This window comes from Cyclopterus lumpus, chromosome 21, assembly GCF_009769545.1.
Source record: "Cyclopterus lumpus isolate fCycLum1 chromosome 21, fCycLum1.pri, whole genome shotgun sequence".
NCBI lineage: Eukaryota > Metazoa > Chordata > Actinopteri > Perciformes > Cyclopteridae > Cyclopterus > Cyclopterus lumpus.
Genome location: NC_046986.1, coordinates 19,058,415 through 19,071,955, shown reverse-complemented (window position 1 = coordinate 19,071,955; position 13,541 = coordinate 19,058,415). Strand labels below are relative to the sequence as shown.

Below are 13,541 nucleotides of genomic sequence, written 5' to 3'. Positions count from 1 at the left end.
CGTATTGTGTGATTTGAAAGACGCTGAGGTGGCGTCTTTGCGTCTGTTCGACACGTCCTTTAAAGATCACTCACATCTCTATGGAGATTTTGGAGATTAAACGATACATATTCTTTTTGAGTGTTTTAACAACTCTGCTTTTTGTTTTCAACAGCCAGTGAACAATGCTGATTTTATCATTCCGGTGGAAATTGATGGAACAGTTCACCAGGTAGGCACTTGATATGCTGAAGTCTCGCGTTGAGTCAGTCGCATCACCACAATGTTCCCGCATGAAGCGGCCACCATTGAAGTTTCCACATGCTTCATGGATTTCCTGCCAAAAAGCCCCCAAAGATGTGTGTCAAACTTTGTGACCGCAAAGCGCCGTTTATGTTATACAAATCACACCAGTAACCAAACACATTGTGCTCCACACCATCTGACCTGAACGGTACGATGATTTATGAACTCTTACAGGCTTTCAAATACCAAAAGTAAGCCAGTAAAAATTCAGAAATCCACCATGGTTTTTGCACTGGAAACCCGGCGCTAGCCTCCTGCCAGTGCTGTAGCCCGCCCTGTTGACGGCTCCGAGCAGCAGGTGGCTATTTAGGTGGCCTGATGTAACGAAGCCCTGGTCGGCTTCTCAGAAATCACTGGCCATCGAGCTCGCACTCGTCGGTGCCGGAACGGCAGCGACTTCCCTGCAGGAGTCCAATGTTGTGCTGGGCCTCCCGGGAGGCGGAGGAGCTCTGATTGTCCAAAGAGCCTGGGTCTGTTTCAAGTAATCCAGGATAGGCTTGTTAAAGTGGGGAAAAGCCTATTCGGGATGACTTGGTTCAGAAACAAGGCCAACAGCATCTTAGCAGAAGACGTTTCAGAGAACTATCTGGGGGGATGGGATGGGGGCGGGGGTCCATGAAATGCTGGATTAGATTTTACAGCATTATGTTTTGCAGCTTTTTTATGCATTTTGTAGTGATACAGAAATATATATATATATATATATATATATATATATATATATATATATATATATTTCTGTATCACTCATGATTGACTTATCTCATGATAACCATCATTCTTGGATTCTTGCATTGCTCCCCGTAGCTGTGTCTACGGTGTATAATGTAAAGTGTCTTTGAGTATCTTGAAAAGCACTATATAAATTAAATGGATTATTATTATTATTATTATTCTACCAACGTAAAGACACAACAACAATAGCCAAATGTTACCTTATGTCTTCTTAAAACATTATTATTTATGCAATAAATCACCTCTGAAGGAATAAGAAAAAGTATTATTATTATTTTAGGAAAGTACCAGTTAATGTGCATATTGTGTAAAACGAAAACAGACATGAGGAAATCTGTGTCTGCTACATGTGAGTGTGTCTCGTTGAAGGAGAGCCCCTCCCACCCCTGATAGTGTGTCATACTTTAATTTAGGACCCATAGCAAACATTTGATCCATCTATTCTATTGTATCTATGAAAGCTGCCATTGGGTGCGTTTGACTGGGGCCCCTCAGTACCCCAATACACTGGTATTACAATTATTATTTTTAAAAAGCACTCATTAAACAGGAAGAGAAAATTATGAAATGAAGGCATGAGGAACAAATTTATTGAAAAAACTGAAAGAAATGACAAGGTATTCACCTGGGAGTCCAAGTGGCAGATGGCATCGCAGAGTCTCTCATTGCGTTTCAACCTCCTCCTGTTAGATAAACCTGTGTCTTCAGAATATCTGGACACACGTCAGATGTAGGACTATATTTCTTTCCTCATGGGGTAGTTTGTGTTCCTTTTTAATTTTTTTCCTTAGAAAGGTCAAAGCATGTGGGGCAGCAGCCGTTAATGTCGTCCTCCTACCTCCGCCTCTCCCATCTCCCCCCCCAGGTGTACGTGTTAAAGAGACCCCACGTCGACGAGTTCCTCAGGAGGATGGGAGAATTGTTCGAGTGTGTCCTGTTCACCGCGAGCTTATCCAAGGTGAGAGCTGAACCAATGGGACTCATTAATACACACTCATTGTAAAGTGTGCGGAAGCCCAGAGTCATATCTCTGTTTGAAGTGTTTGTGTGTGTGTGTGTGTGTGTGTGTGTGTTTGCGTGTTTGCATGCCCCCTCGCACATGAAGACGAATTTACGACGCCTGTCAGGACATTTCGACCTCTCGCATTTACTTCAAACTGCGTTCGCCTCAACTCGACTCCGTGACGCATTTGTGGTCGTTCGTGCCGTGTCTGTCTACACGACGTACAGCCGCCGCCTTTCATGTTTTTGCAAAAATGTCCACGCTTAAATGTGGCGGACGGCGCCCGTCGTGACGGTTCTGTGCGTTGTTTTTAGTTAGACGCAGGCGGGTTGCGTGAGCTGTAAGGTTCGAGTTTAACAGGCTTCATTCAGGGGGTCCGAAAACACGCGTCTAAATGTGTTGCTACTGTAAACAGGGAAGTGTTTGCTAATGCTGTGTGCTGGTGTAAATAGGAAACTCATTAATAATACGGCTAAATAATTGCCTAGTTCCGACTTGTGAGGAAATCCTAGTCTGCTTTGTTTCTGTTGATCTAGAGTAGTTCTCTCTTATTCACAGTCTATATTCTTTACTCACTTTTAATCTCGTAAAGTACAATTCAAATTCACATAAAGACATCGCTCGGCTCGGCCTAAACTCGCCCCCCTGCTTTTCTTCCTGCTGCTCTAGTACGCCGATCCCGTGTCGGACCTGTTGGACAAACGGGGGGCTTTCCAGAGCCGTCTGTTCCGGGAGTCCTGCGTCTTCCACAAAGGGAACTACGTTAAAGACTTGAGCCGTTTAGGACGGGACCTCAACAAGGTCATCATCATTGACAACTCCCCAGCTTCCTACATCTTCCATCCCGACAACGCAGTATGTCATTTATGTTTCTGCAAAACGCAAAAATGCATTTATATTGTTTGCTAACATCGACACAATCGATGCAATAATTGGACACTATTAAGTAGTGTGGGGTATTGAAAAGGGTTTTCTGACTCCACCATGTCTTCATTCTTCAAACCCTCCAGGTTCCTGTCGCGTCCTGGTTTGACGACATGTCCGACACCGAGCTCCTCGATCTCATCCCCTTCTTTGAGAGACTAAGCAAAGTGGACGACATCTATGGCGCTCTGCAGCAGCAGAGGACTTCAAGTTAACGGAGGCGGGACACTCGGTTGAAAACAATCACCAGCCGCTGACGCCACGGGGCCACGGAGGCTGGTGGGCCACGGGCTCCACGCTGCTTCCATTTACAAGGACCACAATGCAACAACAACAAAAAAAGCTTCTTTTTAATCTGGTATTCTTACACTATATTGCATCAAAAAAGGTAAAAAGCGATCTTCCAGCAGGGTTTGGTACTTCAGCATTGAAAGTCATCCAATCCAAAGATTCTCTTTTCTTTTTAATGCTCAATAAGGACTGAATACCAGATTCAATGACTTCTGTAGATATCCTTTGCAGTGCAGCTAGTGTATTGTTGTCGCTGTTGTTCCTTTTCATTTCAGAATAGTGGTTCTCATAATATGTGAAGCTCTCACACAGAAAGGTTATTGAAGACCGATCCTCAAACCTCATTAACTTACTTACTTTTTTTGACTAAAATAGCCAAAATGTACATTTAGTAAAAGACAATCATTAACATAAAAATATTCTGGTTTAATAATATTTACAACAGGTTTTTGCACATTTCACTAAGAAGCAGATATTTCGTATGTGCTCTTCCTGTAAGCTTTGAGCAAATGATGTTTGCGGTTGAACTTTGGCTCCAAAAAGACGCCACAGACTTTTTAGAGTTTTAGATTGAAAAGAAACCGGAACAGTAATCGTGGGAATCCACCGCCACTGATTGTCGTCCTTATTCACTACATTACAGATGGCTGATGAGGTCGAATCACTAATGTTCTAACGTGTAATAACACTTTTAATATGTTGTCTTATGCCCAGTCCGGTCTCAAAACACCCTAATCTTGATGTTTATTAGTTGACCTCATACTTGCATATTAACAAACCTTTAAAAAGAGAAAAAAAGAAAGCTATCAAATGTGGATGTCTTGGACTGTTCTGGATTAGCACTAAGAGAACCGGCCCACTGCACCCTGATTGGACCGTTCACACAGACTCACTACTGCGGATAAACATGGTGAGATTGATTTTAGCATATACAGCATATCAGGATTTCAGGCAGATGTTTTGATTTGGTTTTAATGTTATTTTAGTTTTTTTTCCTTAATAGGAGCTTTTAGTTGATTTGGCGACCACCGCAGTCGATGCAATCGTGTCCACGTGTGCAGGAGGAGGCTGTAACCTGCTACGTCATGTTTGATTTGAACGCACACTTTGATCAGGACACTTTGGATCCAAGACGATAACGGAGTCATTGCAGCGCCGCATCGAGCTGTGAACACGGTTCCATTGAGTGTGTGTGTGTGTGTGTGTGTGTGTTTCAGTGGGACTACGTCAGTGGGACTTTAAGATTCGGAGAAAAGAAAAACGTTGACAATAAGTGAAAAATCCTGAACTGTCTTTAAATAATGGTTTAACTTTTCTTTTCTTTTTTACTTTATGCAACAAGAATATTAATGTTTTGACTCAAGTAAAGAAACCGATTTTTAAATTGCTGCTGATTGTAAGACAAAAAGAGACGGCTAGAGATATTTCCACCGTGCGTCAATAAAGCATGTTTTATTGAAACGGGTCATATTTTACAACAGTACTTTTTTTCACATACCTTAACGCTCGGCACAACATGGCAGAGGTGGAAACGAGTCAAATGGAAAAATGGAATATGGAACAGATTTCATGTGAAAACGACTATAATTCTCTGTTAAGTTCAAACACAATAGCCCTACTAGCATGCCCTGATTATCAATCAAGGTGATCAAGTAATTTCTGAACCTATTTCCCAAATTACCTGAATTTTGGCCCAATGTATTTACATTACAAGCCACTTGCTGCAAGACAGAATTGTCTTCATTCAAACTTATCAAAATGTAAAAAAAAGAAAGTTCTATACAATTGACAACTTGTGAAAAGATAACTGAATAGTTAAATATGACTAACCGTTGCTTGGATGATCTATTCTAAAATCTAAATTTGATACGACACGGCTATCGTCGACTGTTTGTGGCGATGCTGAAAACTGAGAGTAATAATCTGAACCACTGTCACGGCAGCTGCACAAAACCATGCTCTGATATATGGGGAAAATATAATATGTGCAAATCAGATAATATTGCCTAATAACTAGCACAACTGCACATGTCGTGTGCAACTAAGCAAGGGTTAAACATATGTGTAAAAGCTGCAAACTGGAGTTCTCTGGCAAATATCTTAAATGGGGACATATCATGAAAGACCCACTTTTTCACTTGTGGGCTACCTAGATCATAAAACGTGGGATTCACAAAGCCATGCAGGTTCATTGGAATAAACATCATATTTGAGTATCTCCACCCACGGCTTGAGACCTACCTGCAAAAAAAAAAGTATATAACAGGTATATTCAGACAGACGGCATGAGAAAAAAGATACGTTTTTGAACATTGAAGCATGTTCTAGTGGAAACCCAAAGTACAATATGAACCTGAAAATAAGCATAATGTATCCCCTTTAAAAAATGCCACAATGTCACATGCAGGTTCAATGTGTGTGTGCAGAAAAACACCGGATGGTTATACCGTGAAGAGATTTGTTTTTTGCTCTCCATTATGTATTTGGCCTTAGACATGTCCCTTTTAAGGAAGCGTCTCTTTCCATGTATTGTGGGTGGAGTCGTCGAGTCTATAGAAGCTCTTCACTTCCGTTCTCGTATCTTTCAAATCATGTATTTGTAGTTCTCGTTGGTTTAATCTCACTTTCAAATCCCATATTTATTGGCATAAATACACATTGTGTTTAAACCTCCATAACATGGTTACAGTCATTATTTACATCCAAACTGCAATGTGACAACTTTTATATGAACAGAAAATTTCATGAAGACAATTCTTCAAAGCACGTTAATGAAAGAAACTCCCTGAATTAACTGCATGAACATCACTCTCAACCCTGTTTAAACCACTTTTGCAGACATACTGTTTGTAAATGCATAAGCAATGTCAATGTTACAACTGAAACGCAGCAATATGATCCATCCATCCATGTCAATTAGGTGAGGACAGATAGAAGATGTCACTCATGGATCACCTGTGAAATTTGAAGAGAGAAAAACAAATTAGACTTTGGACCAGAGAGCTTCGGTCAAGTTTGACCTGATTCTCTCAAAGTGTAAACCTGTCTTATCATTTCCATTACGCAATAGCTAGTTTTTACTTCATATATAAAAGCCTGTGAGCTTAAACGACTTTTCAATTCAAACTGCACGTTTCTTTACTTTACGCTGTGGCTCCAAAATAGTATGACCAAAGAGTGATTATTAAAGGCCTAAAGAGCTCAAATAATCCAGTATTTTATGCTCACTTTTGCCAATTTGAGGATTTTTTTCTTGCCATCCTGAAATGTTGGATTGGAAATTAATAACCAAATCAACAAATTAAATCCCCCACAGAATACGTATACATCATATGGCCTTATTGCCTACCTCAGGTAAAAGTAGCCATACTACTGTGTACAAATACGCTAACATGTAAAAGTCCTGCGTTCAAGTTTTGCCGTATGCTAACCTATAATTACACGTGTTCGTTGTATTTGTTAAATCAAATTCTGTATTAATCTGAATCCGAAAGTAGCGACTAAAGTTATCAAATCAATGTTCCAATATTTGCTTCTGAGGTGTAATGAAGAAGAAGTATAAAGTAGAAGTAAGTACTTAACTCCAAGTACCCCAGTACAGTAGCCCACCACTGCCTATGATTTGACTTTCTCAGCTGAGCGTGACATCGCCCACGGTTAAAAGGTCGATGCATCCACGACATGTTTACAACAGGTTCGAACATAATACCCTTTCATTTGAAGCCAACATCATAAAACTATAAATAGACACATATAAGTGGCTTGAGATGCATGTGTGCTCCGCATTGCTTGACCTACATGCCTGCAGGTTGAGTAGCATCATAAACACACTATATTATTTACAGATAGCAGCGCTCCAGGGAGCCAAAACATTTGCTGTATTTATTGCTGCATATGCAGCGCCAAGTCAGGCAACACACACACACACACACACACACACACACACACACACACACACACACATATGCCATCTTGACAATTCAGGAACAAATTTATGTTCTTTTGATGTTATTTTTTTTTGCAACTATGGCATACATCTACTTGTACTACCTCCATCGAGTGTAGTCGCATCCACTGTTGTGATGTTTCTTTAGTCATGAACGCAAACTTAAAACGTTGAAAGTAGCTCCACCTAGTGGTTGTTTTTATGAATGACTTCAGAGTTTCAATGTTTCACCAGTTGGTCAGTTAAATTCAATGTGACGGTGACCCAATGGCAGCATTACTACTCAGATCTGGTACTTAGTAAAAGTAGAAATACCATAGTGTAGAAATACTTTCTTACAATTAAAAGGACTGTGTCTAATTTAAAGTACAAGTAGAGACGTATTGGAATCAAAATATACTTACAGTATAAAAAGTAGGTAAAGGTATTCATAATGCAGAATTGCCCATTTCAGAATGATGCGTATTATACTATTGAATTATTATTAGTGATGTATTAATGGGATCATTGTTTTAATATTGAAAATGGCAGTGGGGGATACATATTTTATCTGCTGGGTAGCCCCCCCCAGGGATCAAGAAAGTTCAATCTTAATCTATAATATTACATCATCATTTATTTGTTGATTATATTTGTCATTGATCTGAATCTGTAACTTTAGATGCATTTTAATCTGTCATATGAAATCATGTGCATACAAACCAGTGATAACATGAGGGAGTCGTACTTACCCCACATTCTTTTATGAGTCTCATACACATACATCCATACCGTTGACTTTTACTAGCGAGGTCAATACAGTCTCATGAATCTCATGTAAACTGCCCCAACACTAAATGCCCTTGAACAGCTACTTCCCTGACTTACTCCGTACCCGAAGCTGGGCTCTGCTGCTGGCCTTCCCAGAGGTGAACTCCACCTCTCCACTCACATCCGGGCATGTCTGTCTGAGGGTCAGCCTGTGGACCGTGCCCATCTTCTCCAGGAGTACCCCGGAGCTCTGCTGTACCGGCTCCCCGTTCAGACTCCACACGGGGGCCTTGAGGACGGGCCCTGAGACCTCACATTCAAAGCGGGCTTCGTTAGGGGCCGTGACCTCCACGTCCTTCAGCTCTCTGACCATTAACAGTGACTGGGCTGCGTAAGTGCACAAGAGAGAGGAAACAGGAAACACCTATTTATGAGCAAAACTTTGATTCTGATAAGTCTTTCAGTCCACCGTTGTCCAATTATTGAAAGCAGTTTTTCTTGATTTCTTGTACACAGTGATGAATGGTAGATCTTTTCTCCGAAACCCCTGAGCAGAGTCTGTTTCTGCATTTTCCTTTTATTTTTGGGCTCATGCTTTAGTTATTACTATATGTCTCAGCTGTGCATATACAGGCATTTTTCACAGCAGTCACTTGGTGTTGCTAGTGACATTAACGATGTCTATGCTCTAATCGAGTGTGTCAGTAAGTCACGGCAGTGTGACCAGCACACACAACACCAAAGCAGCTTTATATTCATCGCATGGCACATTCGTTTGTATTTTCTGACCATGACGTGTCAAAATGTCCATTATTTAAAATAAAAAAAAGGCCTATTGATTTTTTGTTGTCCATCGTCTGGTTTGAGTGGTCATAAATGTCATCACGTGGCATGCTCATGGCACGCTTTTTCTAAAAAAGAATTATTATGACTCGGATTCATGAGTCTGAGCCCAGAGGATAGAATCACAATCCACTGTAAACTCATATGAATTCAAGTAGCCACCTTGGAACCCTTCAACCCAGCAAGTCATGCTCTTTTAATTACAAAAATGTCGCACATGGACACGTGAGAGGCAAGAGTGAAAGAAAATGAAAAATTGGGGTCATTGTTTTAGTGAGGAGAAAATACATGCGTTATGTTTGCTTTGCCAGTAGATGGCGCTAGAAGGGTTATATACGAGTTGCTCCACTCCCATAATAGAGGAGGGGTCTCATACTGTTGCCATTGATACTTCAAATCACTCCTTAATGTTACTGTTGAAGAAGCAGTGCTGTTGGGCTACGATTAATTACATCTTGGACTTTTTCACAACAACCAAAACTTGGTATCAGATTATCAACACCACGACCAAAGCAATACCAGGAGCAGCAGTGCATGCACATCCAGCTCGCAAATAGCACCTTGTTACGCTTCATGTTCAAGTCAGCAGACATTATTTCTGCTATGGACTGTATCACACAGATTTATGGAAACCCCTTTCCGTCACTGTGATGAAAACAGTAAAGATCCTGTAAGTCATTATAATATGATACTGTCTCAAAATAATTACTTAGTATCTGATAATTAACAGATAGTATCTCATATTTATGACATGCTAAGTCATAATTATGAGACAGTAAGTCATAATTATTATAATGACTTACAGGTCTTTATTTTTTCATCACAGTGGCGGATTTTGGGCTTACATAAAAATGATATTGTCCAATCGACTTGCGGAAAACCAAACCATTTGAAAAAGTCTGTCTTTAAAACTAGGCAGCGCTTGAACTTGATCATAAAGTCTCTTACCCTCCACTGTCAGCTTGGCGGAGCAGGAGTACTCCCCGACCTGCACACTGTACGTGCCCTCATCGTCGAGCACCACCTGCTGGAGGATCAGTTTGCGGTAGCAGCCTTCGCTGCAGATCTCGAAGCGCTCGGAGGGCAGGATGACGTTGCTGCCCTTGTACCAGCGGATGCTGCACCTGGGGTTGGACACGGTGCAGTCGAGGAGCACGCGGCTCTTCTCAATGGCGGTCGTGTCCTGCAGAGGTTTCACGATGTTCACCGGAATCTCTGAAACGGACAGGATTCCCAAAATAAACTCTTCACTTTACAAAAGACTACTGTCATATTTTCACACAACAATATGAGCTCATACTATAAACACACTTTTTTTTGTTAAATCTATTGAGCATACCCATAGCGCATATGTGCTTTGTGGAGTTGGGTATACAAACATACAAGCCAACCCTAATAAATTGATGAATATTTCCTAGAATTGACTTTGTGTACACTTTTAATGCATACATACTTCCTTTGGAGCACTTAGAAATAGAATACATTCATTATACCTTCCACCTCCAGGTAAGCGACAGATTCAATATGTCTGCAGACAAACTTGATCTCTCCCGAGTCCTCTGCTTTCACATTGCACATAAGGAGAAAATGTTTGGTCCCTGAAATAAGAATAACAGTGTGATATGCAAGATGTTAATTTGGCTCAATTGTATTGGCCCCAAATATACGCAATTCCAGATATTTACAGATTTACTAATTTCTCCTTTTTAGGTGTTCAAGTACGGTCGATAAGCACAACATCATCAGCAGAGATGTGCAGGAATTATGAATTGCTTGTTTCTACGTGTTTTGAAGCCGACCTTCCTGCCGGATCTTGATGGTGCTGGTGGGTTGTATTCTCTCCCCGTTTCTGTACCATTCTCCTGGCATGTCCTCCACTGAGAGCTCGCAAACAAACACCGCGTTCTGATCTTCCTGGATGTCCAGGTCCTTTGGGCCCTGCAGGATCAGCAGGTCACGCTCTGCAAAGAGAATAAAGGGATATGCAGGATTGAAATGAGCACCTCTTAATAATATCAAAGGAAAAAACAAGCAAAGGGAAAAATATGACATCCTCAATAATCACAAAGCTGATAAAAGTGTAATTTGTCCCACCCTAACTTGTCAGGAAAGAGAGAGAGAAAAAGTAAAAGAGTAAAATTCTAATCAGCCTTAACTGAAATTACCTGTGTGAGCCTGAAATGAACGTGCACCATCAAATGCATTTCTCAAGCTAGCAGCCTCCCTGAAGAGGGGTGTGTGCCTTATTTATTTGAACTTTCCTTATGAATGTGTGAAAAAACTTTTGCCCAAATAGACATAACAGCAATTAAGTCTCTAACATTGAGAGAAGTTCTTGTCGCTAAACAAAGAAGTGGCTAACAGTCGCTGACTTCGAGACGTGGCCTCAAAAGACCTTCCTCTCCCTCTCACTGTAAATGCTTTATGTAACCTGAAAAATACAATATTATAACATGGTGGTGACATTAGTCATGATGAAGACTAAACAAAACATGGTTATGCTTTTTCTGTTAGTCATACAACGTTCCAACCTGCAGAGACAAGACCGTCATCATCCAGCTCCTCGTCTGCTGGACCCACGACATCCACCAGTAGTGTACTTAATGTTAACTTTCTTTGTATGCCAAAATCTGATCATTTTCTTTAATTAAAAGGTTTTTTTAAATTCTGTGAATAGGTCACACTCCTGAAGACATGGAGACAGTTTGGGAGTGTGGCCGGTGCAGGGAAGCCGACCCTCCCGAGAAATCCGAGGGACTAGTGTCGTGGGTCCAGTGTGACCGCTGTATCACACCACGTGTGTGGGCTGGGACGAGGAGCTGGATGAGGAGGATTATTTTTAATGTTATTTGTGTCCTGATTAATTTAGTTGTTGTCTCTTTTGTATTTAGTTTTGGTCTCTTTTGTATTTTGTTTTTGTCTCTTTTATTTAAATATAAAAAGATTTGCACAAGTCATTTGTCTTTTGCTTTAACAATGTAGCTTTTCAATCATGAATACTTCTGATTTTAGTTGTAATATAACTCTTACTCTGCACTGTGTTGATAGTAATTGTTATATACAAGATGTGTGTGTGTGCATACTTGTTAAATTTCATGCATGAGCTGGTGTTTAAGAGTTTAACAAAACATCCAGCAGATGGTGGTATAGACTCAAATGGAAACTACGGAGCTTTTATTGCATAGTTTGGAGTTGTTGAAGCGTGATATCTTATTGTGAAGGACAGAACAACGATCCCGGATATGTAGACAGCATTTTGGTGACCCTGTAACAAGTTAATATCCTCGAAAAACCAGAAGCGCCGTGTGTTTACTACGACGATAGAAGTTAGGCCGAATCAGGCCAAGCTGAGCGCACACCTAATTTACCGGCATTAGCGTCCTTTTACTGGCTCTAGTTAAGGCAAAGCTAACTCAAAAAATTAAAACGATATTTAGCTCGAAAGGTAAGAAGTTAAAGCTTAGTTTAACACCATTAAATCAGCTGAAAACGTGATACAATCATTTTTATCAATATTTTAAGGGACATTTTATTCGAATGTTAGCTAAAATCTGGCCGAGACAGGACACGATTCCGTTAGCTTACTTAAATTGCTAGCAGTAACATAGCTATCTTATGTCACTCAAATGTAGCCTTGTGCTTCCCTCACATGTTGTATTACTTTACAACATTGTTCAATGTTTTATGTAGTCCTGTTATTAGTATTAGTAAGTATTACACATTTAGCCAACCACTGTGAAACTAAAGGTCCTTGTTTGTAGTTTATAGAGTTTCTACAGCAGACTTTACCGTAGACCTCCACAGTGCAGCATGTTGTAACATCTCCAGCATCGCAGGTGTACATGCCAGAATCACTGACATTACATTTCATGATCTGAAGAAACCGTTTCCTTCCCATTGCATAAATGCGCAAGTTCTTGCCGGGCTTCACCTCAACCCCATTCTGAAAAGGATTTTTAAAAAACACTGATTTATTATTAATCATCATCAAACAACTGAAACTGTTTGTGATGCATTCTTATTGAATGCATTCTTATTATTTTTACTTTTAGCTTGAGCTCAACATTTTGAAAAAATAAATTAATATAGCATACTTTTAATCTTTTCCAAATCTTTGTGTGTTTGTGTGTGTCTATGTGTGTGTGAGTGAGAGTGAGAGTGAGAGAGAGAGAGAGAGAGAGAGAGAGAGAGAGATATGGGGTCAGATCAGTCTCAATAATTGCAAATGCACACACAGAGACTCACAAATGCAAACACAAAGATTCACAAATGCGCACAGAACAATTCACAAATATATTTGATTTACAAATGCACACAGAAGGATTTACATATAAATTAGAATCACAAATGCACGCAGAACAATTAATTTGTAAATACATTACAATGCACACATAAATAAATTATGATTTATATAAATGTAAAAGACAAATCACTAATATATTTCTGCATTTCTATGTGGATTCTTCTATTTGTTTGTGGATTTGTATGCATTGGTTTGTGGATTGCTCCACGTGTGTGTGGGATTTATGAGACTCCCCTGCTGTGGCTCGATTCGCAAATGCGTTTTTTAGACCTATCTGTAGCCAATCAGATGTCGCCCTCATTTTCAACCAATCACATGAGCGTCATTCGCTTCATTCGCACCTTAGAGGGGCGTGGCTTATCTCCGTGGAAACAGTTATCATTACCGCCATCCACCATAGAAGAAATAACCACTATTTCTGCTTCATACTTGTTGTGGACATCCTACAAACGTCGGAACAT

General features: G+C 40.3%; 2 protein-coding genes across 4 annotated transcripts in view; one reads left to right on the top strand and one right to left on the bottom strand.

Annotated features, from left to right (window-relative positions):
• Positions 1 to 4,704, top strand: part of LOC117750868 (carboxy-terminal domain RNA polymerase II polypeptide A small phosphatase 1-like) — a 19,865-nt gene extending 15,161 nt beyond the window's left edge. For all 3 annotated transcript variants that reach the window (XM_034562286.1, XM_034562284.1, XM_034562285.1), the window contains 4 exons: positions 155 to 211; positions 1,886 to 1,978; positions 2,693 to 2,878; positions 3,034 to 4,704. In XM_034562286.1, the coding sequence (XP_034418177.1) occupies positions 155 to 211; positions 1,886 to 1,978; positions 2,693 to 2,878; positions 3,034 to 3,162 (465 nt within the window). In that variant the 3' untranslated portion in view covers positions 3,163 to 4,704. The remainder of the gene's footprint in view (positions 1 to 154; positions 212 to 1,885; positions 1,979 to 2,692; positions 2,879 to 3,033) is intronic.
• A 3,330-nt stretch (positions 4,705 to 8,034) lies between these two features.
• Positions 8,035 to 13,541, bottom strand: part of LOC117750618 (obscurin-like protein 1) — a 29,335-nt gene continuing 23,828 nt past the window's right edge. The window contains exons 17-21 of the mRNA XM_034561887.1: positions 12,567 to 12,720; positions 10,577 to 10,738; positions 10,271 to 10,375; positions 9,726 to 9,992; positions 8,035 to 8,321 (exon numbers count right to left, since the gene is read on the bottom strand). Coding sequence (XP_034417778.1) covers positions 8,035 to 8,321; positions 9,726 to 9,992; positions 10,271 to 10,375; positions 10,577 to 10,738; positions 12,567 to 12,720 — 975 coding nt within the window. The remainder of the gene's footprint in view (positions 8,322 to 9,725; positions 9,993 to 10,270; positions 10,376 to 10,576; positions 10,739 to 12,566; positions 12,721 to 13,541) is intronic.